Genomic DNA, 25,920 nt, shown 5'->3' on the forward strand with positions numbered 1-25,920 from the left:
ACCTAAACATTGATTTTGTACAAATGTTCAATTCAATTATCTGCTTGACACTTTAGCAACTTAAGTATAATATTCAGTGGCTGCCCAGTTCTTCAGAATTTCTATGCTGCTGACATCCAGTCCCTGGTGGGAGTCTCTAAATGCTGATACTGAAGTCAAGGTGTTTCCAAGCAACGGTTTTATGTCCTACCTCATCTTAAAATCCTGAGAGCTTTGTAAAGTTAGTGATTTCACTCAAGTCAGACTAACTGCATCAGGTATCATACAAGAGATGGCTGATATTGAGACTCTTGTATATTCTGTACGTGCCTCTCTATTGATAGCATTGGAATAAGTTTTCTTATTCAGTAGCTGAAATACTTGGTTTTGTATCTCCCCCTCTGCATAGCTAAGAGAAGGTACTAGAGCTAAATATCCCATATTCTTACAAGTGCTCTTTAACAACCAGTTTATTTGGAAGCTTATTTAGTTTCTCCTGTGGGAAAAAAATATATATCCCTTTTATACAAGTGATTAGATATCAAACCACAGAGGCAAAGAAATGAGCTATAGAGCAAGAATGAGTGAATGAATGACCCTGGTGATTATAAGGTACTCTCCTGGAATGAAAAATATGTCTCTACTGCTAAATAACAATGTCAAGCAGAGAGTTAAGGCATTGAATATTTCACACTGCTTTGTTGGCTCATTCAGTAATTCTGTTTTCTTTCATTCCAGCTAGTTCCTTATAGTCTACCAGAGCAAGGTTCAGCCCAAGCAGTGCAGTTGCAAGTTACTTGGTACTACTTGGCTTTCAAACTAGGGGTTCATCCCCCATCCCTCTTTTCATACTATATATACACATAACTTGAGTACCCTGAATCCCAAGTCCTCAGTCCACATAAAGTAGTGCCAGAACTCAAAAACAGCTCTTCCTATGAGATTATGCTTATACTTCTGACTGTTCAGCATTTTGGGAGTCATCTTTCTCCCTTTCATTTTGTGAGAAAGGCCTGGTGAGAAATCACCTGACTTCCACAGAGGATTTGTAGTAAATGAGCCTGTCCACAGTCTGGAGTTCAGTGCATCTTACAGCACTGCATACAGAGCAGAATGACTCTCAAGACACACTGGCTCAAGCTGGAGGGAAGAGGCAGCAAATGCAGGTGACTTGGATCAGGAAAAGCAAGGCAGAGTAGATATTTTAAACTAGGTAGGTATGTAGACTTCTGCCTCTGAGAGGTCACTCCGTTAGTAACCTTCCCAGGTGCTGAGCTGATCCTGATCCTCAGAGGCCTGGCCCAGCTGCAGTAATGATTTTTCAGCTGAGTCCTGACCATACCATGAGACAGCAGGACTTGTGATGTGCTCCTCATTTGAATGTTTCTGATGGCGGGTTTAGGAACCTGACAAATATCTGATTGTTGAGTTTGTGACTTCCTGTCGTTGGCCCCTACATGTGTGGTAGTTATGTTTATTAGGAACCCAAAAATTAGAAGCTCCAACTCCTGCAATGCTTAGCAGCTATTTCCTTAATTTAAGCATCCCACTTTGAATGGTGACTAAAATATAAATATAGTGCCTATAACAATTATTATGACTTTTTTTTTTTTAATAATTTTTATTTGCATGCTGTAGTGTTAAGCAATATGAATTATAAAGCCTCTGGGTTTATTTTTTCTTTCTCAATGCTGCAGGTGCACACATTCAGTTTCTGAATTTCTCTACTGAAGCAAATCATGATTTCCTTGAAATTCAGAATGGGCCATACCACACCAGCTCTATAATCGGCCAGTTTAGTGGAATGGAACTGCCATCACCCTTGCTAAGTACTACTCATGAAACACTTGTCCATTTTTACAGTGATCACTCAGAAAACAGGCAAGGATTTAAATTGACGTACCAAGGTAAGTTGGAACTAGCACAACAGACTTTATGGTTAAAAAGAAATATTTTTTTTTTCCATTTTAAAGAACAGGTTAGACATATACTATAAATAATTTTAAAAACTGAATTGTTTAATCCATAGATTGAACTTTTTTACAACTGAAATCTTGCTGAATTGGAATCTTTATTTTACCGATGTAAAAACCTGAAGCCACAATGATGTCATTTGCCAAAGGTCACATAGCTGATACCCCTTTCCATCCCATTAAGGTGTACTGTTACTGGGCAATAGTACTAATATTCACAATTTTGTTTTCCAATTTATATAATCTTGTTATATTTAGTGTAATGAATGAAGATTTCAAAATATAATATGGATTATTTTAAATACTCAGATGAAAACCTGTATAATTCTTACATTTTTTCAGTCAGGACTTAGTTGAAAATTAACAGGAAATGAAAAGATACCAGATAACACACAGTCTGTATCTGTATTTTGAAATGCATATATTCAGTATGTGAACATGTGAACTTTCTATAGTCTTCTACTGTTCAATTTTTTTCTTCACTCATTAGTGACTATAAAACATCATTAATACATGCATATTTCTAAAAATGTTAAAATACTCTTACCAAAAACTGTTAAGCCATGTTGCAGGATCTGAACAGTTTAACAAAATGGAACGCCTGGTTCCATTCTAACATCCATCTAACTGCAGTGAGGAAGACTCATGCTAGTTTATTCTAGGCTATTAATTTAGATAACTTGGTTAGATTTTCATATATATGTTTGTGTAAACATGTATGTGTGGGTTAATTCTGGTGGACAGTTAAGCTCCACGTAGCTGCTCACTCCCCTCCCACCCCCCGTGGGATGGGGAAAAGAGGAAAGGAACAGTAAAAACAAAGCTTGGGGGGCAAGATAAAAAACATTGTTTAATGAGTGAAGGATAAGGGAAAGAAGAGAAAGAAAACAAGTGATGCAAAGGCCATCACTCCCCACCTCCCACAGGCAGACTGATGCCCAGCCAGTTCCCAAGCAAAAGATGGCTAACATCCCTAAATCCCTTCTTTTTCCTTTTAATTGCTGAGCATGATTTTATATTGTATGGAATATCCTTTGGTTAGTTCACATCATTTGCCTGGTGTCCCCTACCAGCTTATTCTGCACTCCCAGTCTATTCACTGGCAGGGCACACTGATAAATAGAGATGGCATTGATGCTGTGCAAGCAGTGTTCAGCAAAAGCCAGAACATTACTGTGTTATCAGTATTGTTTTGGCCACAGATTTAAACCACAGCACCATATAAGCTGCTATGAAGAAAATGAACCGTATTGTAGCCAGGCCCAGTACAGTATGTATTTGCATACACACATATATATAATTATAGTTAAATCATATCTACAGAGTCAATGGATAGAGAGGAAGATTCAGAGCACCTGAATTAGGCTAATGCTTGTAAAGTGTGCCCACAAAGAGGTCACATCTCTCTATTACCTGTGGAGTTTTGTTCTGTCCCATAGGCTTAGAAGTAGGGAATATTCTCACAACACCACACCCACCTAGTGTGATTTTTATTTTGAGCAGTCAAGTGTAATTGTAGTTGGACAGATGGCTCTTTTTAGTATTTTCTGGAAAGACTTGAAATGTGGCAAAATGCAGAAATACCAAATAAATAAAATACAAAGCCATGTGGCATGCTTTCTATATATTCTCCAGAGGTCTTAGTTCTGGTTGTAGTTAATGTGTTTTTTTCCTAACAATAACAAGGAATAATCGTATTTAGTCTTTATAGGCTCAACTACATGTGAGTAACTCCTGGCAAACAGCATTTTCTGTCATGAAATTAATAGTTAAATCTTATCTTAAGTTGTCTGTATACCGTATAATATGTTCTTCTAGAAACACTGTTCCAGCTTGCTCAGCAAGGTTTTGTGTTCCCTTTAAAAGAAAGCATACATTCATATTTTAACATAGTGTGACAGTTTCAGCAGGGGAACAAGGAGAGAGATTCAGTTTGCTTTTTAATCATTATAATACTTAGGAATTTTTATCTCTGCTTGTGAATCTGGATCAAAATATATTTATTATACATGGTATTCTATGGTTTTGGCAAGGACACTGATGTTTGTTGATGTTTCAGGAAATAAAAGCCATCTCAAAATAAAAGAAGGCATAGACTTGGAAAAAAAAAGAAACCTATATATTATATTTTGATTGGTTCACAACATAATGCAATTGACATGTACTTCAAACTCTTCCAATCATTGGTTAGTGCTTGGGTCTGTTTTCACATAGAGCTTATACCCAGTGAGACAATTGGTATTGCAAGACTACTCTGACATCAAATGTGACACAAGTTACCTCTGGCTATCAATTATTTTTTTCCTTTAAAGTAGCAAGAGATTTTTCAGATCCAGAGTCACAATGTTTAATAAAACTGAGGATAGAGATCTGTATCTCTGTCTGTCTAGATCAACAATGGTCCCTTCACAGCCCAGAAAGGCAACTGTATCCTGGGCTGCATCAAAAAAGCACAGCCAGCAGGCTGAGGGAGGTAATTCTGCCCTTTGACTCCACTCTGGTGGGACCCCACATGGAGTACTGCATCCAGCTCTGCAGTCCTCAGCACAGGAAAGACATGGACCAGTTGGAGCGGGTCCAGAGGAGGGCCACAAAAACAATCAGAGATGAAACATCTCTCCTGTGAAGAAAGCCAGATACAGTTGGGGCTGTTCAGCCTGGAAAAAAGAGATGGGTCTGGGGAGACCTTATCGTAGCCTTTCAATATTTAATGGGGCCTTATAAGAAAGATGAGGACAGACTTTTTAGTAGGACCTGTTGAGATAGGATGAAGGGTAATAATTTTAAACTAAAAAGAGGACAGATTTAGACTAGATATAAGGAAGAAATTTTTTACAATGAGGTTGGTGAAACACTGGCACAGGTTGCCCAGAGAGGTGGTAGATGCCCCATCCCTGGAAACATTCAAGGTCAGGTTGGAAGGGGCTTTGAGCAACCTCATCTAGTTAAAGATGTCTCTGCTCATTGCAGGGGGGTTGGAGTAGATGACCTTTAAAGGTCCCTTCCAACCTAAACTATTCTATGATATGACAGTTTTCTGTATTTAGCCTGTCTCAGGCAAATTTATTTACCTTTAATTTTTTCCATATATTTGAGTAGTATCTGCTTAGGCAAGGCTTACACTGTTGTGATGCCAGACTGTTGTGCTTCTGTTATGTGATTTTATAACCATGGGCCAATTTCAGTCAAATTTTGAAGTTCCTACAAATGTTTGAAAAGCAGTATCGGTAACATGGAGGAGAGAGTCTTGAAATAGTGCCCTTATTGAGAGGAAACATGGTATTACTCTATAGATACCAATTCAGTTTGGCTTACTGGCTACCCAGTTGAAATATTCCTTGTCACAACTCATTTTAATACACACTGTGTCTTGCCTAACTGCTATTCATGGGATATAGACGTGGGAGGGAGATAAAATATGAGAGGCTGGCATGGGTGTCACATTCAAAAATCTTCTTACGAGCAAAAGGAAGTGTATCATACATAGAAAGCTAAAAATTTATTTTTAGTACAATTAATGCTTACACAGTTCAGTTGCCTGAGTCAATCAACACAGAACAAAATCATAAGCAATACATCTTTACATAATATGGAACAAATAGTTGTCAGGACTAAGTAAAGGTTGTATGTAAAACTGGAGGGTGTATATCAGACCAGTGCAAACAGATGTAGCACCACACAAACAATTCTGCAAAGAATTAGAGAACAAATTTATTCTGAGTATTTAAAAGATTGTTTGTTAGTACTTTTGCTTTTGTCCACGTTTGCCAGTTCTGTGGAAATGAATTTGTAAAACAAAGCAGATAGATCTGAGGACCTGACATCTTAATACATTTAATAGATGTTTTTTCAGACTCTTAATTTATCCCATTATCAGATGTGCTAATAGACTATAATATAGCAAAAATTTTCTGTAAATAAAAAACATTGCTTTTCTAATAATTAAATTAATTTGATATACCCTTAAAAAAAGATGAGTAGACAAGAGGAGTCCATAGTTGTAGTCACATTGGCCGAACGCATTCTAGTGTCTTAATGAATATGTTGCACATTAGGAAGTGCCCACAAGAGTGCATAGCTTTATCCTAGTCTGATTTTTTAAAATGTACTTAAATTTACATTAGAATGTATTCAACATTAAATTTGTCCTGTTACTGAATGGTACCACACTTGGTTCAATTCAAGAACTACTTTTTCATGAGTGAAAAAAGTGCTATTTCTACTAACTAGAATACAAAAAGTAGTAGCATTAAGGTAGCCGCTATTTTTTTGCAAGGTAGATGCATTTTTGTAGATATATCAATCTAAGAATAAAGGGAGATTGTTAATGGGTATGCTTTTTGAAGAAAACTTCTATGTCATAAAAAATGAGGCTTTCTAGATATCTTAGCACTTTATGAAGGATAAGGCTTTCTGATAACCCCTCATCTCTGGTGGAAGTAAAGAGTATGGATATTGTATTGATAGATTATATATATATATATATGATAAATATATAATGATAGAATTAATAATGCTATTTCTCAATTTTTCTACTGACTTTCTGAAGACAGAAAAATACTTATGAGATTGAAGCTTCATATAGCCTGGAACTGTAGTCTGAGCACATTATTTTGGGGAAGAAAAGTGTATGTACACTGAGAACAGCAAAATATTTGCTTCCCATGCTTGCAGGGAGCTAGTGCTGCTTTTTAAGCACTAGCCTGTGAATTCTTGCAATACAGGATTTGAATATATAACCTAAATCACTTAGGTCCTGTGTAATTCTGAATGCAGTAAAAAGCATTGTCTCCTTAGCAGAACCCTAGGGAAGCTACGGCCATGAGTGCCATTGCTGGACAGCTTGTTGTGTTATGTTGATTTTATGCTGTTCTCATGTATTGTTATCACTTCAGCTTTGTAACTGCATAGCATAAGGAATGATGAGTGTTCCATTATGTTCAAGGCTGAGTTACTGAATTTGTGTGTGTTGTGAAACCTTTTGCTTCATGTGTGTCAAGAAGGAAGTTCATACTGATTACCTGTTGAACTGTCTGAAGCAGTTATGATAAATTTTATTAGTTATTATTTTTATTTACTTGTAAGATGAGAGGATTTTAAAACTGCCTGATTTTTAAAGTAGCAACATTTAGGTTTAATTACACTTTTTCTGTTGTTGAAATAAATATTGTACTCTGGCTAAAAAATGGCATTGAGAAAGGGTGTCTCTTATCACCATTGTAGTTTTGACACCCTATGCAAAGACAGGAAGGCACCAAAAATGCTTAAAGAACATTTTTGAATTGCATTTGAATAGCAGTCTTGAGTTTCTGAGACCTTTGCATCTGTCGAATATCAGTACCTGAGAAGTAAACAGCCTGTGCACACTAGGTCTGAGGGGAAGAAAAGTCACAGAAGTTTGATTGGCAAGCCAAGTTAGCTAATTACAGGCTTGGGATACTCTGCCTACAGCTGGAATGACTCAAGGTATGTGCTAAGTCAGAAGAAATAACAGCTTTTATGGACTCAGAGATTTGTAATAGAATTCAGTACACAGAAGGACACAGTCTAATGGTTGTTAAGACATATTTCTGGGTTTTAATCTCTGGCTATGATACAACTGTTACCTCAGCCTTTTAACACTTATGGAATATCTTTTTCCCACACAGCATTCCCTTTAGGACTAGGTCGTTTTTAAGGGAAGCAGATAAAATATTTTATTTCTGTTATTTTAACTGGGGGAATCCTAGTTCCTGTTATTGGAACTCTAAAAGCATTTTCAGTCTGGTTTGAATTTCAATGTAGCATAAAGCTGAATATGAGGGAAGAATCTTACCCTGTTGTATTTGGAGAGCAAAATGTTCCAGAATACACAGAAAAAAGTTCTAATTGCACTCCCTTCATCCCACAAGCACACCCGTGCACATACACAACATGATTTTACTTGGTTGGATGGTTCGACTTGATCTCAAAGGTCTTTTCAACCTAAATGATTCTATGATTTGAACATGTTAAATCTGATTACGTTTATCTAGCTAAAAGACAAATACGATAGAACTTCTGAGTCATAGGAATCATAGAAATAAAAAGGAATTGTTGAAAAACTATTTCTAAAACTGTTTTAGCTGATGTCCTAAGGGGTGGGGGGGTGGGGATGTCCTAAGGGGTGGGAGGGTGGGGGGTGGGGGGGTGGAATACTAATGGAAATAAGATATTTAGGGGGCTTATAGCAAATAATTTTCTAACTTGTAACAAAAGTAAGCCATGTTTTGTGACTCTAATCCTGAGTCATTGCATTGGAAATTCTTTGGTGCCTAAAGCAATACAATAAGGTTCCAGATTGCCGGTCCTGTTCTGGGCTGCAGCAAATTGTATCCTGAGCTTCTATAAAAAGAAGCATTGCCAGCAGGTTGAGGGTGCTGATTCTCCCCCTCTACTTCACTCTCGTGACACCCCACCTGGAGTACTGCATCCAGCTCTGGTGCTCCCAGCACAAGAAAGAGAGACCTGTTGGAGCAGGTCTAGAGGAAGGCTACAAAAATAATCAGAGGGCTGGAACAACTCTCCTTTGAAGAAAAGCTGAGAGAGTTGGGGTTGTTCAGCCTGGAGAAGGTTCCAGGGAGTCCTTATTATGGCCTTTCAATACTTAAAAAGGTGTTGTAAAAAAAATGGAGAGACTTTTTACCGAGGCCTTTACTGACAAGACAAGGGGCAATGGTTTTAAACTGAAAGAGGGTAGATTTAGGTTGGACATAAGAAAGAAATACTTTATGATGCGGGTGGTGAGACACTGGAACAGGTTGCCCAGCAAAGTTGTGGGTGCTCCATCCCTCAAAGTTCAAAGTCAGGTTCACCAGGACTTTTAGCAACCTGATCTAGTGAAAAATATCCACGACCATCGCAGGGGGGTTGAAACAAGATGATCTTTAAACATCCCTTCCAACCCAACCCAGCCCATGCTGGTCTAGTCTAGTCAAGTCTAGTCTGAGAAAGTGGATTTTTTTTCTTGAATCTGTAGTTACAAACAGCATGATAGTGGAGAAATATACAGTAAGACTAAATGAAAGTTTTAAGTAGCCTTAATTGTGACCTTTCCTTACATTTTGAGTGTTTGCATGCTCAACTCGGCTAATACAAACATTCTGTGAAGTAATTATTTCCATATTGAAGTGTTACAGATGTATGAGGCACTTGCAAAGGCAGTAAGTCACCCTATTGCTAATGTAAGAAGGAAAACACACTTGAATCATAAAACCAAGATAGCAGAGGATCAGTTATATTTCTTTTGTTATTTAAACTCTTTTCTTACCAGTGGAAAATATACTGCACAAAGAAATGCTAAATGTCGATATGAGATAATTTTAAAATTCAAGTATTTGACTGCTGCCAGCATTGGAATTAAATATTTTTCTCAGACTTCCTTTACATTGGGCTTCATTTCAGACTGTCATTAGAGTTTTTTTCTGCTGTGAAATGGCATATAATTTTTTAAAGCTCAATACCAAACAAGACTTTGGGCATGACACGCATTAAAAAAAAAAAAAAAAAAAAAGCTTTCTTTTGTGAGGTGTGACATCAGGATTTGTGGGTAATATTTGATAGTGCTGACTGAATAATGAATTGCTCTGTTAAATCAGGTATGTTGTTGCATATATCAAAAGAACGGAAAAGAATATAATTCATGTTTATATAAAAAACATAAAACATATTCCCTGAGTGCCCTGTAAATCATGATATCATAGTCAGATGGAACACCTGACTTATAGTTACTCCAATAATTTATAAGTCATCTATAGGATTTATACCAGAAGTCACATGCAGAGTATCTTCACATTTTACACTTCCACTCCCCCACCCCCTCCTCCTTTAAGTGGTGTGCTCTGCTCATGTGGAAGTGCTTTCATTCTGACTGACTGACCTTCAAATTTATGGTAATCTGCTTTAGGCAGGGCTTCTGCTTTTATAAAACAGATACCAAAACAAACCCTCAAAGTTTCTGTATGTGTTCTGTTTACCTTATGATAAAGGCACATACATTTCTGAATAAACAGTAACTAGAATTTTAAAAGGTAGGCTTTATTTTTTCCATTAACAATCCAAGGGACTTCAAGGGAAGTTATCCAAATTAAGGGATGGACAGATGTTGATGTTCTTTCTCAGGATTTCCACCTTCACCTGAGCTGTTCCCATGTTTTCTTCTCATTTAGATAAGTAAGATGTTTTTTCCTGACAGGAATTTTTAAGACTAACTTAAAAAAATATGAGACCATATTAAGTATATTTAAAATGAAATCTGTGAATACTGTATTACAAAAAATTAACCAATGGGGAAGGATATTTTTCATGCTTATTCATCTCCTCAAAAGATTGTACAATCAAAGTGTAAAAGTACCGGTACTTACTGTCAGTGTTCCAAACCATTGTCATTGTAACTATTGGACAATGTACTGCTGCACCCTCCTAAATAAATTTGTGACATTCTCTGACTCTCCAGAATAATGTCTTATTGTATTTTAAATACATTATTATATTATTTATATATATTATATAATATATATTATAAAATATACTAATATATTATCTATGTACCTTTCTATATAATTTAATATATTAGTCTTAATTTCCTGTACTCTATTTTGAATAAAGATGTTGATAATGATATTATCTGTAGTAGTACTGTATGAATAATGATAGCAGGAGTAATAATAGCATTAAAAATTAATGACCCATTACTAGATTTAGCACAGAAATTTAATGAACTGTAATTAAGGTAGAATAAAGCTTTTTATATTTCCTTTCCAGCAGCAATTAATTCTGATTGTTGTTTTCATTTTCTTTTCTTAATTTTTTGTCATTTGAGGGAAGAGGAGTCTTATTTATTAGAGGATTTTTGAATATTTCTAGTACCTCCACATCTTGTCCAGTTTTGTATAGTTACAAACACTGGATTCTGGATTCACTGAATGAATTAGGGAAAAGAAGGCTGCTTTCTCAGAATAAATCTTCTATTTATTTCATAGCATGACTGTAATCAGCAATGACTAAAAAAACTCATGACAGTAGCTGTACTTAAGTACCTTTATCTTAGTAAATGTTATTAATGAAATCACCCTCTAAATTTTCAGTGCACTATTTTGTATGAATTAAATATATTCAAATGAATAATATTTTAAGGTCTTTGAAAAAAATAAAACCCAACATTAAATATTTTGAATCATTAATGCAGGGGGGTTTATGCAGATATAGCTAGAGGGAACTTTCTCCTTTGTAGACTTCTGTCACTTTCTGATGCTCTGTGACGTTACAGTCTTTCATGAATTCCTTTCATTTTTTAGGTCAGGTGATTTTTATTTTTTTTTCCATAGTTTAATGGATATAAAAAAATCCAATAGATTGTGTAAATGTTCTGTTTCATGAAATTTTAATGAATAATATGACTTTGTTATGCCTTACGGGAATATTTACTATAGTGTTTAAGTGTGAAAACCCATTTAAATTTCGTGATTAAATTGTGTGCTATTTTATTGTTATGTAGGTAATGAAGAAACTGGAATATTACCAGTCAAATAAATATAAGCCACCATAGTAATACATAAGCTTTTACCCAATTTGAAATGTTTGTTTTGCTATGTAGTGCTCATAGTGCCTCAAAACTCCATTTTTTGTTGTGCTGCAGTTACATCCACTCTTAGTGGATGATGCATAGAACAGTACATGAATATAATCAGAAAAAATGTTGTTTCAAGTTCTTATGCTGCCATTATTTACATAAGTATAATTGCATATTAATTTTGAAAGAAGTATTTTCAGATTTTTGGCAATTGCACTGTGAACATGATCATGCAATAGATTTGCATTTTTAATTAATGTAGTTTAATTTCCGGCATCATGGACAAATTTATTTTCCTAAATAATTCAACTATTTTTAGTTGGAATTAATTGCATTATATTTATAAATCTTTTTGTATATCAAGATAGGAAAAAGATCTTTGAAAAATTATGTGATAATTTTTAATCTTGAGAATGTTAGCAGAAAAGTGACCGCCTATTAAATTTGTTCAATTAAATTATTAATTTTACTGTGTGCAGATTTGGATTCAATGTTGCTGCATTCAGAGCAAGATTGTTTTTATTTCAGACTTAACATGCTAAAGTAAAAGTATAAATAAAGTTTATGAAAATGCTTGATCTATTAATGAAATTATGTCACTTAGTGACATACTAAGTATGCCCATCTTATTTATTTAATAAATTAATTCTGTGTCATGGTTAAAAAATTATCCCATTATAAAACTATTGCTATTACTTCTCAGATCTTAGTCAAAATAAACACATATTTTATATAATATTCTAATCTGAAGCTTCAACATCAACTACTAAACCACAATATTCCATCTTCATGCCCTGCACCCAATGTTTCATTGACTTTCTGCTCTAGATTTCTGATATAGATGGCAATTCTTTCTATTCCAAATTTTCATCTTTCCTGTGCCTTGTCTCTAAAGTTAATTTTTTCATTCCTTTTTCAAGATCTGGGTGGTCCTAGTGGAAGATTTATTTCTTAATCACTCTATTACTGGAGTTTGGTAGTCCAGTGTTTACCTATTAGGGAATGCATTACAGCATTTATATTAATGTTTATTTCCTATGTTGAGAGCTGACTAAGCAATAAAAAGTACTTCTGTTCTCTTCCAGCTTATGAGTTACAGAACTGCCCTGATCCTCCTCCTTTTTTGAATGGATATATAGTCAACTCAGATTACAGTGTGGGTCAGTCAGTATCATTTGAATGCTATCCTGGATATGTTTTGAGGGGTCAGCCTGTTCTTACATGCCAACATGGAATCAACAGGAATTGGAACTATCATTTCCCAAGATGCGAAGGTAACTTTCTAGTAGTGCCTTTGCTTTGGAGCTCACCATACTTCCTGATTTTTATTTACTTGTTTGTGTGCATGTTTGTAATGCAGATATGATGATGATGATTATTATTATTATGTAACATAGCGGGGTGGGGCAGTGTACAATATATAAGATTTTCAATTATAAACCTTTTACTTGTAGTTTCATCAAAAAAATATAAGTGCAGAAACAAAATTTCTGACATTCCCTTAGACATTTAGAGGCTTTGACAAAGTCTCATATAGTATGTTATGAGAAAACTTGGTTGTCATTTTGTAGGACTAGTGTCATAGATAATCAACCAGCTCAGAAGATATAAAATAGATTTAAATAAAGTATTTCCATCATGACAAGAGGCTAACGGTGATACAGGTTTTCACTGCAAAATCTATGTTCAGTATATTTGACACTGATCCTGAAAGATGGGACAGATGCTTCTTGACACAAAACACCCAGTAGCTTTTAGCTTAGTCAAACCAGAAAAGGCTGTGAGGAATTCAAGAAAGATTTAACTGAGCTACTGGTATGAGCCATGAAAAACACATGAAGGAAGGGTCAGTCATGCTGCTTCCTGACAAACTGCTAGAGGCTAGAAATAAATTTTCCACTGGGATATGTTAAGAGTGTTTTCTACTTTGTGCATTCTTATTAGACGTGAAGGGTTGAATATTGTCAGAAGCAAAAGCTACACTAGGTGGACTAAAGGTTTGCTTCAGCACTTCAATTCCTTCCTTCCCAAATGAGGATTTTAGTACTGTGGATAATAATTCAAATTATTTTCTTATTATTTCTGAGACAGGTATTCTCCTAACAGCTTAACTATATTGCTTTGCAGCATGAACATATGTTTTGTACATGTGCTTGAGAAGGGATGCTTGTGTTTCCTCACATTCTCATTTAAATCCAATGTTACAAGAACTCAAAATTTAAGTTCCAGTTTCATAATAGTTAATGCAAATTACCATAAATTGCTCAGAAATCTAGTAAGGTAAATATATTGAGGAGTTAAAGGGTTTAAAAGGGAAAACAAACCTTAAAATGAGTGTTCTGGATGAAGGTTTTCATAGATACAAATCTTTGTCCATTTGACACTTGTGAAAGCATAAAAATAATTACCAAACCCTAATTCATGGCACTTAAAAAAATACTATTTGTTGTAGTATTATTATTGGAATTATTAAACTAAAAATTATATCTTTTTTTTAATATAAACTATATTTTATCACGTTATTGCATAGACATTATGGAAGTTTGACAGGCTCCAGGAATAACATATAAAAATGCCCTTCTGGCCAAAGGGAAAATACAATGTCTAGACAGAACATTTGGCATTGGGAATGAGAAAGGCTGTGCCCCTTGACTTCACAATTCAGCTAGAAAGTAGTACATATTTGAATAAATGAGGATATTTATATTGAGAGAATATCTGCTTTGTTTTCAAATTAAAGAGCAGAATTTTATTGCCAGACACTTACACTGTTTTGCACTTATGACCAGACAGAAGTAAAAGTACTAAAGTGATGTTTCCAGTATTGAATGGCATTAGAAAATTTTTGGCATATGAGAGGATGTGTAACTTCTGTACAGTTAGTGGGTGCATTTCTTGTTTAACGGCTATCAAGATGTCTGCTGTTCCCATGTCTTTCATTTTGTTTTGTTTTTTAATCAGTGCATCAGAACAGCTGGAAGACAATTTAGACTTTTTGCAGAAATATAAGTAAGAAGAAATGCATACAAATAGTTTAGAACCTATTTTTGACTACTAATTTCTCTTTTTGGGAGAAGAATATGTTAAAAAAACTGACATGGCAACATAACCAATTAATAATATTATTAAATAATTATATTATTTTAGCAAACTAGAGTTGGAATTGTGAAACACCTTCTGAGCCTTATCCAATTCCATTAGTCCACACTGTAATAGGCAATATAGGTGTCTCTTGTAAAACTATATCTCCCAAGTGAGAAAGAATGGAGAGACGTGAGAATATGTAGTTCTTTGTGGGAGTAGTTCTTATGTTTTCCTTAGAGATATGCTACATGATAATGCATCACATCTTTGTCAAAGTAGTTGGTTATAACCCATAGACGTACCCCCACCCCCAATGCTTTTAGCACTGGCATATTTAGATGTAAAGAACCATCTCCCATATTTTTTAACTAAAAAAGTCTGTATTGTGGTTTAACGCTGGCTGGCCACTAAGCCATCGCAGCTGCTTAATTCACTCCCTCAACAGTGGGATGGGGAGAGGATTAGAAGAGTAAAAGTGAGAAAACTCATGGATTGAAATAAAGGCAGTTTAATAGATAAAGAAAAAGCCACACACACAAGCAAATCAAAACAAGGAATTCATTCACCACTTCCCACCAGCAGGCAGGCAGGTGTTCAGCCATTCCCAGGAAAGCAGGGCTGCATCCCGTGTAATGGTTACTTGGGAAGACAAAGGCCATCACTCTAAATGTCCCCTCCTTCCTTCTTCCTCCCCCAACTAATATACTCAGCATGGTGTCATATGGTATGGAATATCCCTTTGGCTAGTTTGGGTCACCTGTCCCTGCTGTGTCCCCTCTCCATTTACTGTGCCCCTCCAGCCCTCTCGCTGGCAAAGCCCAGGAAACTGAAAAGTCCTGGATTTAGTATAAATATCACCCAGCAACAGCCAAAAACATCTATGTGCTATCAACACTGTTCTCCCAGCAAATCCAAAGCACAGCACTGCACCAGCTTCTGAGAACATTAACTCTATCCCAGCTGAAACCAGGACAGTCTGTAACATTCCGTTTTAAGTTCTGTCTAATCTTGCTCCGAGCGATTCTGTTAAGGACACCTACCTCTTTCTGTTGATTATTATAGCTAACCTCTGTACGTACTTTACAGAATTAATTCAGCCTAAAACATGGGCTTAAGTACTCCAGTTATGTGACTCTTTTCCCAAGGGTGCTGTCTTTAAGTGCCTTCTGAAGTGGAGAATAAATGTATGGGAGGACTGGAGATTTAAATTTTGCACTTAAAAGTTTTACAATTCCTAATCTAGAATATAAGACCTTACACTGAATGTGATCTGTAGCTCTATGTGACTTTTAAATTAAATATTATAGCAGTTCACAAAATATTTTCCCATGTGTTACATGAGTGAATAAGTAATTTTTGAGTTCTAAAAAATCAAAGATGATGAAGGATTAATTGGAGAAGATATTTGTATTCAAAGGTGGTTGGGTTATGGATTCAACCTTATCAATGTTTTGAAAGAAAATACAAGGTTATTAGTGATCAAACTGCACTATAAATTAATATGATCTTTTTTTTTTTTCTCAGATTAAACCTGTGCTATAGTTTTACAATATCCTTTGAAGAGTGTTATAAAAGTGTAAAGGATGATAGTAGAATATTGTTAGCATATGTTCCATATACAATACAAAGCTAAGGTGAAAGGAAAAGCTAGAGTTACAAGCAGCATATCAAGTACTCATAGGGACTGTCTTGTCTGGAAATAATGTTGCCACTGTCAAAAATGCAGGGGGCGGGGGGGGATCTGAAATGCATATGGAAGGTATGGAATAACTGCTTGATAAAATAACTTCTGTGCAGTCTTTATAAAACAGATACACATATGACTTACTCTACTAAATGATAATGTTACTGTATTTAGTCCTAAATCTTGCTGCCTGATGATACAGATTTTTCAAAATCATTATGGTATCTTCTGCCTGTTATCTGCAATGTGCCTTATTATCTTACATATGAATAGGGAAAGAAAGTACTTTCAAGGACATAAAAAGATAAGAGAATACTACATGTTTTTTCGCTCTTCCCATTAAGGTTGACCTACAGTTTTTGCACTCCTAGAATAAAGACATTTAAGATACCAAATCCATATTCTCCCTATATTCTTATTGTTTACTAATTACAATTAATTTTAACAAACATTAATTTCTAAGATGCAATCTGAAATGTTTGTCAGGGGGAAAACACATTGGTTTGCATACGTTCTTAGAAAACTAGGTTCTTAGACTTCCAGAGAAGTTATCTCTGTTCTCCTTGAGTCTTTTTTTCACACACTGGATTTTTTATTGGTTCATTGAATGCTATTGTGATGTTAGTATTAGAGATTTTTTTAGCTATATTTCAGTCCTTTTATTACTTTTTTTTATTATCAAACAGTAATAGTTTCAGTATGTAATCCTATTGATAACAAGGTAAACATGGAACATTTAAAGTGTTGCTCTTTTACAGCGTGTATTTTTAGGATCCTTTTTGTAGTGGGAAATCAGAAATATCTAATAAAGTATATAAATTCAAGTTAAACTGAAAGGATGGATAAGAAAGGCAACCATTATGTCATTCACCTTTGAAAATATTCTAGCTCTTTCACTTGTATAAGAAATCAAATCAATATCACAAGTCATTCTGTTTTGCTATCCTGGCCTATAACAAAGCTCTCTATTTCTTTATGCCATGAAATTCAAGGCTTTCCTTTATGTTTGATAAGCTGCTTCACCTTCTCCTCATCAAAAAAAGTCCTGTGTGGGATCTCTCTGCTTTTGGAACATCTGGAGAAGTTAGTTTCTTTTCCTAAATCAAAGCAACAGAAGCAGCTACTCAGAGTGTCTTTGCTAGCTAACAGTACAGCACTTCAGCATTAAGGCTTCAGTAGGGCCCCTCCAAAGCCTGTGAAATTTTATGTTGAGGCACTGCCAAGCAGAATCTTTAAGTGCTTTTAGAATCCTTTAGTAACTTAGGTGCTTCATTTCAAATTTCAATACTTTTTGGTTTTATATACATCAAACGCCTCTTCTTTTCTTCCTTTCTTCCTAGTCCTTGGTTAAGCTTTTTGAGTCAGATGCTTTAGCCTGATTTTGATTTCTTCCATAGCAGTGTTGTGGTGATGTATCTGCAGTGACTTATTGTCCCTCTTTTCTCATTAATTAAGCCTTGAATGAAAGTTGTCAGCTAAAGAAACAAGATCTTTTAAAATCCTCATTAATGGTTTAATAATTTATTTTAATTTAAAAATATTAATTACAAAGTAGTAGTGTTGTGATAGAATGTAGACCTATGTATTATACAACTAAGAACTTAACATTCAACTAGTTTAGTAGCAATCTGTATATGATACATCTTAAAGGCATAGCAAACATCAAATGGCATTCCCATTGTTTTAGATGTATATGAAGTGACAACTATATTGATAGGTGTCGTGGTTTAACCACAACTGGTGATTAAATACCACATGCCACCACCTCGCCAAAACTGGGACAATAGGATAAATAGGAGCATGAGACTGGGTAAAAGATGCATAAAGGACTTTAAGTATATCGGGTGTTTTTAGTATATGAAAATTTATTTTTCTATACCTCTCTCTTTAAATGATATTTATTAAATTTTCTTATTAAAATTAAAGTTTCTTATTTTTCTTTATTGTTTCTTATTAAAAACAGTATTCATTAAAACTGCGGGCAAGATTTTAATACATCTCTTCTGATGAAAATTTGATTAAAGATAAATGGAATCAAGTAATAAACTGGTATGCTTTGTAAATTAGTTTCAGTTAGCAATCAGAGGTGTTAAAGGAAAACAAATATGTGTTCTATATCTAGGACTTTCAAAATATGTATACATTTGTTGGATTACCTTCCATGACAATTAAATCATATAGAAAAATTAGAATTGCTTCATATCCAGATGTAGTTTTTAACCCTAAGAGAGATTAAATGCCTGATTAGATGCTTTCACTTTACGTGTGAGAACATCACTGGATTTCCTCTAGTTTGATGGTGATTAAAAACAGCTCTTTGGTATTGGGAGGGCATGGGTTTTTTTCTGATCTAACACCAAATGAAGACATCTTTGGAGTTGTAAAAGGACTTCAGAATACTACATAATATTCCTGAGTAGTGATGTAGATGCAGCATCAAAGGGCATAGCAACCTCTTTTTTTTCTTACTCCTTTTTACTCCACAGAGAAACATGTTTCCTAGAAGAATGTTGAAGACACGTGAAGTCTATATTAGGAGTGGTTTAGATTTTTGTAGTACAAATTAGCATTTTCTGTTTTCTTAGATGAAGGGAGAGTAAAGAAATATTTCTTCTGTTTGAATTAACATGCAAGAAGAGAAAATATTTATAGTGACATGAAGATAAAATCATTCTTTTCTTTGTCCCTCATCCATTTAGTCTTAATTCAGTAGTTTTGTCTTAATTTACTAACTCAAAGTCATTCCTCTCTGCTCTGTTACCAACATCTCTGTAATTCAGAATGTACGTTTGTCCTGGTTCCTTTGTTTGTGGATCCTTTCAAGCCTACCCACAGGCATCTACATTACACAACTCCACACAGGTGAGGCCTGAATGCATGCATCCCCATTGTGTGTGCAGTTGTGTACATTTATAGCTATGATTTCTGAATAAGAGCACTTTTTTAGTGTTTTGAGTGAGCATGCAGGGTTTTTGTGGTCTCTAAGGTAGCACACTACTTGCTTTCTCAAAAATTCATTTTTTACATCAAAGCTTGGTCCAGCATTGCTGAAAGAATTATGATGACATATAAATGTTTTTGCAATAAAGAAAACAAATGGTTATAAGGTCTCTGATCAGTGGAATTTGGCAGTGGGTCTGAGAAGGAAATAAATGCAAGAATTAAATCACTCTTGTACCTGTGGGCAGTGTTTTTAGAAGTTCAGATCGAAACCTTTCTATGTAATATTGCACGTACTTCAGAAAGCTGAAAGAAGTAAGAAATCTGGTAGTGCCTCAAAAAAGAAAGTTGACACTGCTTCAGAGGAAAATGTTGGGTTGTCTATGCAGTCTCCCATGGAAATCTGACAATGAATATGTAACCCATAAATGATTCATAAAAAAAGGTTTATGAATATTTGTGTGGAAGATGCGGAAAACGGGTCTCTGGCTCCAGAATATCAAAGACATAGTATTCTCCCTTCAAGCAATAAAATCATGACAGTGTCTCTGCTATTGTTATCTTTAGGCATTCTTGCTTTGCCATTGTTGCCAAAATACAAATTTCTTGCATCCAAGTTATTAAATAGGTTGCTTGAATCCTCACCAGTCTGTTAGACTTAAAATATTGATATAGGCAAAAGGAAAATGCCATAGATGTAAAGCCAAGGCTTTAATGTTATTCCAAAGAAAAAAACTTAACAGTCTAATCAAAGAATTAGTAGTCCAGTTATAGTGATACTGATATTTAAAATTAGGTAATGCTAGAATGATATACAGACAAACATCTACCCCTTTCTCTGATATACACTCACTCTTCCAGTACCTGTAGGTCAGTACCTATAAGGTCAGTGGTCTCAGTCTGGGAGAAAGCCTACAAATTCATTCTGTCCAGAAAACCTATTTTTTATCTCTATCTTTTATTCAGAATTATTATACATATATATATATAAAATATTGTGCCACATCACACTGTTGTATAAAGTTAAAATGAAGTAGTAAGTAGTTACCTGATGATAATTGCTGCTACAAGCTAAAACAGGTCTCCCAACGGCCAGAACAAGTCCAGAAAAAAATTGTCTGTGGCCTCCTTTGTTAGCTTAACACAAAGTCGTGGCCTATTATTACCAATGCACCACTGTATTTACTGGGCTGCATGGCTAAGGTTTACTTGTTAAGGGCTTTTCATCCTTCCCATATCTTCTCTGTATTCCATTATTTCATTGGATTCATACTAGTAATAGAAAATTTGTTCAGTACCCTTTCAAGATTCTCATATGGACTAAGGAAAGTATCATATTGAAGATCGATCTCAAAAACATGAAGCAGCATATTTTTTTTGACTACTGGCATTAAAAATGGTCCCACTTCTGTGTTCTGTATGATCATAGTTTGATATTATAGCCACCCAATGCACTGGTATCATATTTTCATGTATTAGTTTTTCCTAGTGAAACCAAAGATGATATACCATTTCTGATTTAATTAATTGTTAAAAATCCTGGACCTGGGGGAAGATAAAACAATTAGACTAGTTGGCTCTTGAAAGTGCTGGTTTTTATAAGCATTTGAACCTAAGACGGTAGAAGATGTTAAATTGCTAGAAGTCCTAAACTGATTTTTTCCAGTCTAGTTGCAGAGTTCCCACCCTTTATGCTAAAGAAAAGTCGTGGGTTTATGATTTGGTTTGGGGTTTTGCTTGGTGAGTAATATCAGGGCCATCGGTGGACAGGGCAAACAATAATAAAAAACCCTGCGAAGTGGTAGTGTTGAGGCTGGAAGCTTACCCTTCTAAGGAATCTCACTGAAGATCTGTGTTAGTGGAGTGAAAACAAATCTGATTATGGGATCAAATGAGAGAAAATGAGTATGCATGTGATGTTTAGCTAAACTGCAGGGACTTGCCAACATCGGAATGAATTAAAACTCTCCTGCCCTGCACCAGCAAAACAACATTTTGCACATATATTCATTTTTTATGCTGAATTGTTGAAAATTTGAAACTTTTTCTGACAATTTTTTCTGTAATTTTAAGATTTGTGGTTGCCACCTAGAGCACTATGGCTAGAACTTAAGTACTTTTCTTCTAGATTCTTCCCCTGAGTTGTCTGAGATCTGTGGTGTATGGTTGTCTATCTTAAGGCAGCAAACTAAGCCTTTGCTCTGCACAGTTCTGTGCTCACTCAGAATACAGATTTGTTGGCTTTGTGCTCTGTGATGAAAGGATGACATGGTTAAACTTCTTTCAGATTTATAATATGAACTTTGACAGTACAAGCTTATCTGTACCATGTAACGCTTCCTATATTCCCAAGCCTTTTCAAGGTGTTTTCATCCCAATGTAGATTTCCACTGATTCATTCTAGATTATGGTACTTGAGTCAGCCATTCCTACTTCTTTAAGCCAAACAATTGCACCGAGCAAGGCTTGGTATATATATACCATAAACAGTTATGGAAATTCATACAACAAAGGGGTTAAATAGTTATCAACCAGATTCTAGTATAGACATGTTGAAAAAAGAGGACACGAGCAGAATGCAGATTCAAAACTAGTCTGTCAGTGGAGGACTGTCTGAACAGAGCAAAGATTTGCATGCTTTTGGAAGCCAACCCTATTCCAAATCATATTCTCCACTGGGTAGCAGATGATCTGAAATGCATTGAAGAGCTTAATCTATATATGGGAGAAAATAAAATTAATTTATATTCATGAGATCATAGTAGAAGCTTGTCATATAGTCATGCTCCAAGACTTTGCTCCTGGGCAATCAGGTTGTCCTAAGGGTATACCATAGCTGTCTTGGCAGAACATAGCTGTCAATAAATTACTAACTAGGTTCAGGCACCTTTAGGTGGATCTTTAAAATATTTACTGTCCTTCCATGTGCAACGTTGCATCTGGATTTAGTTATGAAAGAGCATGGGAGCGCATAGTATAGTATTAATTAATTTATAAATTAGCACGTGGTCTACTGTTAGTATTTGAAAGTTTAGAAGAGTTTTTTATATGCTTTTCCCTTTCAAAAATATGTGTTTCTTCATACATGTCATTCAAAGTGCAATATAACAACATCATTCAGAGTGATTTGTTTATTGAAACTAGACCTGTTTTCTTCTTGGTTAGCCTGTTATTTCTGGTTAGTTTTCTGTCTCCTGTGATTTTTAAGGATCTTTGGAGAAACCCTAGAATCAGCTGTGTGTATTGCTTATTCTATTAAAGTTTTATTTTCTGTGACTTTTTTTTTTCCTGAGACTTTTTATTGATTTGTCATGGCTAACAATGATATAAGATGAAATAGACTATCTTTACTAAGATACAATCAATCTGCGTTCTTCCTAGAGTATTAGACAATAATGGAGGCAAAACAAAAATGTATGCAATCATTGACAACATTAATAAATCTGTCAAAATCTAGTAAACTCGAAGTATATTTAAGTATAAAACTTCTACCAGAAATATCCTATATCTTAACTACAATTTAAGGGATTTTCCACTTGCCACTATATTAGTCTCAGGAACTGTATTTCAATGTACTAAGCATACTTGTCAAAGCAGTCATTTAGCTGTAAACATGGAGTACTGTGGAGAGAGCAATCTAGATTTCTGAGACAAAGCAATCTGAGCATGGCATAAATGTAGGGGATTAGGGAACAGTAAAAAATGGGCTCAAGTCACATTTTCATCATAGAACCATCAGAGCTGATAGACATTGCCAGCTGCCCTTGGTCTGTACATGCAAGCAGGAATCAGACAATCAACACTTCATTTTCCTTAGCCCATTTCCTTTTGTTGGGCTCCAAAGGATTGTAGTGCAGGAGCAGATGCTGTTGTATTGCAAGATGGGAAGATGTGCTAAATGTATCATACTAGCTAGTACTGATATAAGCGAAGAAAGGGAAGTGCTTAAAGCCTCCTTAACTTGTCCTAAAATCCAGTGATTATTCAAAGGATTCCTCCAAAAAGGGCCACGTGTCAGCTAGCCAGGTGATGCTCCTACCCAAATGGTATAGCAGCTTTAAACCATATGGGAAATGTGACATCCTTCTGCATTTCTCAATCCTTCTTCCTTTTCCACTTTTCTCTTTTCCCTTTTTTTTTCTTTTCCTTTTCCATTACTTGTTGAACAGGGAAAAAGAAATGAAGAAGGTCTGAAAATAATAACATAAGCCTTATGGTAAGAACTAATGAGAAAAGTGCCATAGCTAGACTGAGTGCCCACAGATTAAGGTCTCACTCTAATGAGTGAGACTCATTAGTTTGCACTAATGGCCATATATCTACTCAGATCCATGCTTGCATCTGTAATCAGTCAGTTTCCCCAAACTGGGACTCAAAAGAGAGCACATTATTACATATTTACCACCCTTGAATAAGATCAACCACCTTTTCATGGCATTGATTTGCCTGGAGATTTCATTCAGCAAGTGTATGCTAATTTGTCTCTCTATCTTAATTTTATTTGTCATAAGAACTATCAGCATACAAACTGCAATGGATGTACCATCAAACTTGGATAAAACCTGTCAGAAATAAAGTATAATGATTTTGGGGTAGTGAAAGAGCAATCAGTCTTTTCTTTTTCTTTTTTCTCCCCCTACCCCCTCCCCAAATTGTGTTCCAGTTCAGTTAGGGTTCAGTTGTATGGAAAGCGTTGGTTGGTTGTTTGGTTTTTAATCTTGAATGCAAGCCAAAGGTGCTCCTTCTTAAATCTGTGCTAACTTCCTTTCAAGAATTCTGTATAAAAGCAATATTCCCAGTAGATTTTGATGGATTTTTAAAAATTAAATATGGAAGACATTGGGATAAATTATTTCTTAGAAATATCAATACTTTCTGTCCCTGAGGAGCAAGCAACCAAGGAAACATGCTGTCTTTCAGACCAAGATCATCTTGTCTTGTGGAGCTTTTAGAATTTGGGAACATTTTGATATTCCATTTGTAACATGAAAGAGTATGTTTCTCCTACTAATTATTTGTTTGTTTTCTTTTCAGCTCCTTGTGGCTATAACGTAACTGCTCAGAATGGTACAGTTTATTCCCCAGGATTTCCAGATGAATACCCAAATTCCAAGGACTGTACTTGGTTAATTGTTGTACCTCCAGGCCATGGGATTTATATCAACTTTACCTTACTCCAAACTGAACCTGTGAATGACTATATTGCAGTTTGGTATGCAACTTTTCAAAACAAAAGTGGGTTTTTTCTGGTTGATTTATCAGATCTTGCTGTCCTAAGCTACAGCCTTTGCTTAGTATTGCTTTTTAGGTTGTTCTGTGTGCTGAAGAACAGCATAAAACAAGTTCTACAATTATATGAAAAAAATAATATATATCACTTCAAGAATATTGTTTCAAAAGTATTTTGAAATGCAAATTCAGTTATCAATCAGATCTTCTTTGAACTCTGTTTTCTAAGTGAGCGCGTGTGAGGTCAAAGTGATATAACAATCTGCATTATGTTAAATTACATGTTCCATGAAGGTATAAGGCAATATAAATTAGTTGTAGCAGAACTTTTGGACATCTTCAGGCATTAACTAATTTAGGCATTAATTAAGATTTTGTTACATTTTCTTATTATTTTAATGTGGCTAACAGACATACTCTCTGTATTTCTCAAGCCAGGATTTCAGCCCTTGTACCTCTTTGTCTTTACGATTCATATTTTATGTTCCCCTTCTCTAATCTTGGATTTCTTACCCTGCAAGCCCATCTCAACATTGTGTCCTCAGGTGGAGGAAGAGGTCTCAGGGTGGTCTAAATTCTTGCATAACGATTTACTACGCTCAAGAACAGGCTTAGATGATGCTGAAGTTGTTACATACTTTCTCATCTATAGCTAATCCTGGTCCTTACTCTAGATAATGTGCAAAGTCACTTATGTCTCATATATACTACACAGTTTGGCAAAAGGACAGTTTGCATAGAATATAGGATGTAACTTCTGTGTGTCAGCTGCTCCCATATCCCAGATAGTCCACTATTCCTGTACCTATTGCTGTCTGGGGTGATTTTTTTCCCAGATAGCAATACTCAAGTCCATGTAATACAGGGAAAATCCAGTCAGTTTAGAGATTGCATGACTGTTAATGAACTGCTGTTTGACTGCCTCTGGTATTTGCATTGCCTATAAATCCAAGTCTAAAATGCATCATAGGTTGTAGTCCCTGACACATTAAATAATATTTAAAAAAAAAAAAAAAAAAAAAAAAAAAAGCAAAGCCTCCACTGGTAAAGAGCTAACTGTATCAGTGACTTCTCTTTTTGCCTAAGCAATTGAGTCCTAAAATTGTGTCAGCTTTTTGAACTTGTTTGGCTGAAGTATGTGCTGAATTCCTGTATTGTTATATTCCTTCAATAAAGATTTTGAAAGAACTTTTTTACAACTTATTTTAGCTCAGTTCCCAATTGCCTGTGAATTACAAGCATGCTTTCTTTAGAGTTATTTTCTGAGGTAAATAAGGTTAGAAAAATGATAAGATTGCAAGAGCTTTCTCAATTTTATTTTATTTTCAGTTGATGCATACATGAGAATTTTTGACAGGAACAGACAGCGAAAATTTCTGTCAGCCAATAAATGTCTTGTCCACAGAAATATAAAAGCTACTGTAAAGTACTCCTGGTCTCTC

The 25,920-nt window shown here is 35.2% G+C and overlaps 1 protein-coding gene across 1 annotated transcript in view; it reads left to right on the plus strand.

Annotated features, from left to right (window-relative positions):
* Positions 1-25,920, plus strand: part of CSMD1 (CUB and Sushi multiple domains 1) — a 1,210,443-nt gene that overhangs the window by 1,057,666 nt on the left and 126,857 nt on the right. The window contains exons 41-43 of the mRNA XM_055714855.1: positions 1,677-1,886; positions 12,627-12,815; positions 24,284-24,461. Of these exons, the coding sequence (XP_055570830.1) occupies positions 1,677-1,886; positions 12,627-12,815; positions 24,284-24,461 (577 nt within the window). The remainder of the gene's footprint in view (positions 1-1,676; positions 1,887-12,626; positions 12,816-24,283; positions 24,462-25,920) is intronic.

This window comes from Falco cherrug, chromosome 6, assembly GCF_023634085.1.
Source record: "Falco cherrug isolate bFalChe1 chromosome 6, bFalChe1.pri, whole genome shotgun sequence".
Taxonomy (NCBI): Eukaryota; Metazoa; Chordata; class Aves; order Falconiformes; family Falconidae; genus Falco; species Falco cherrug.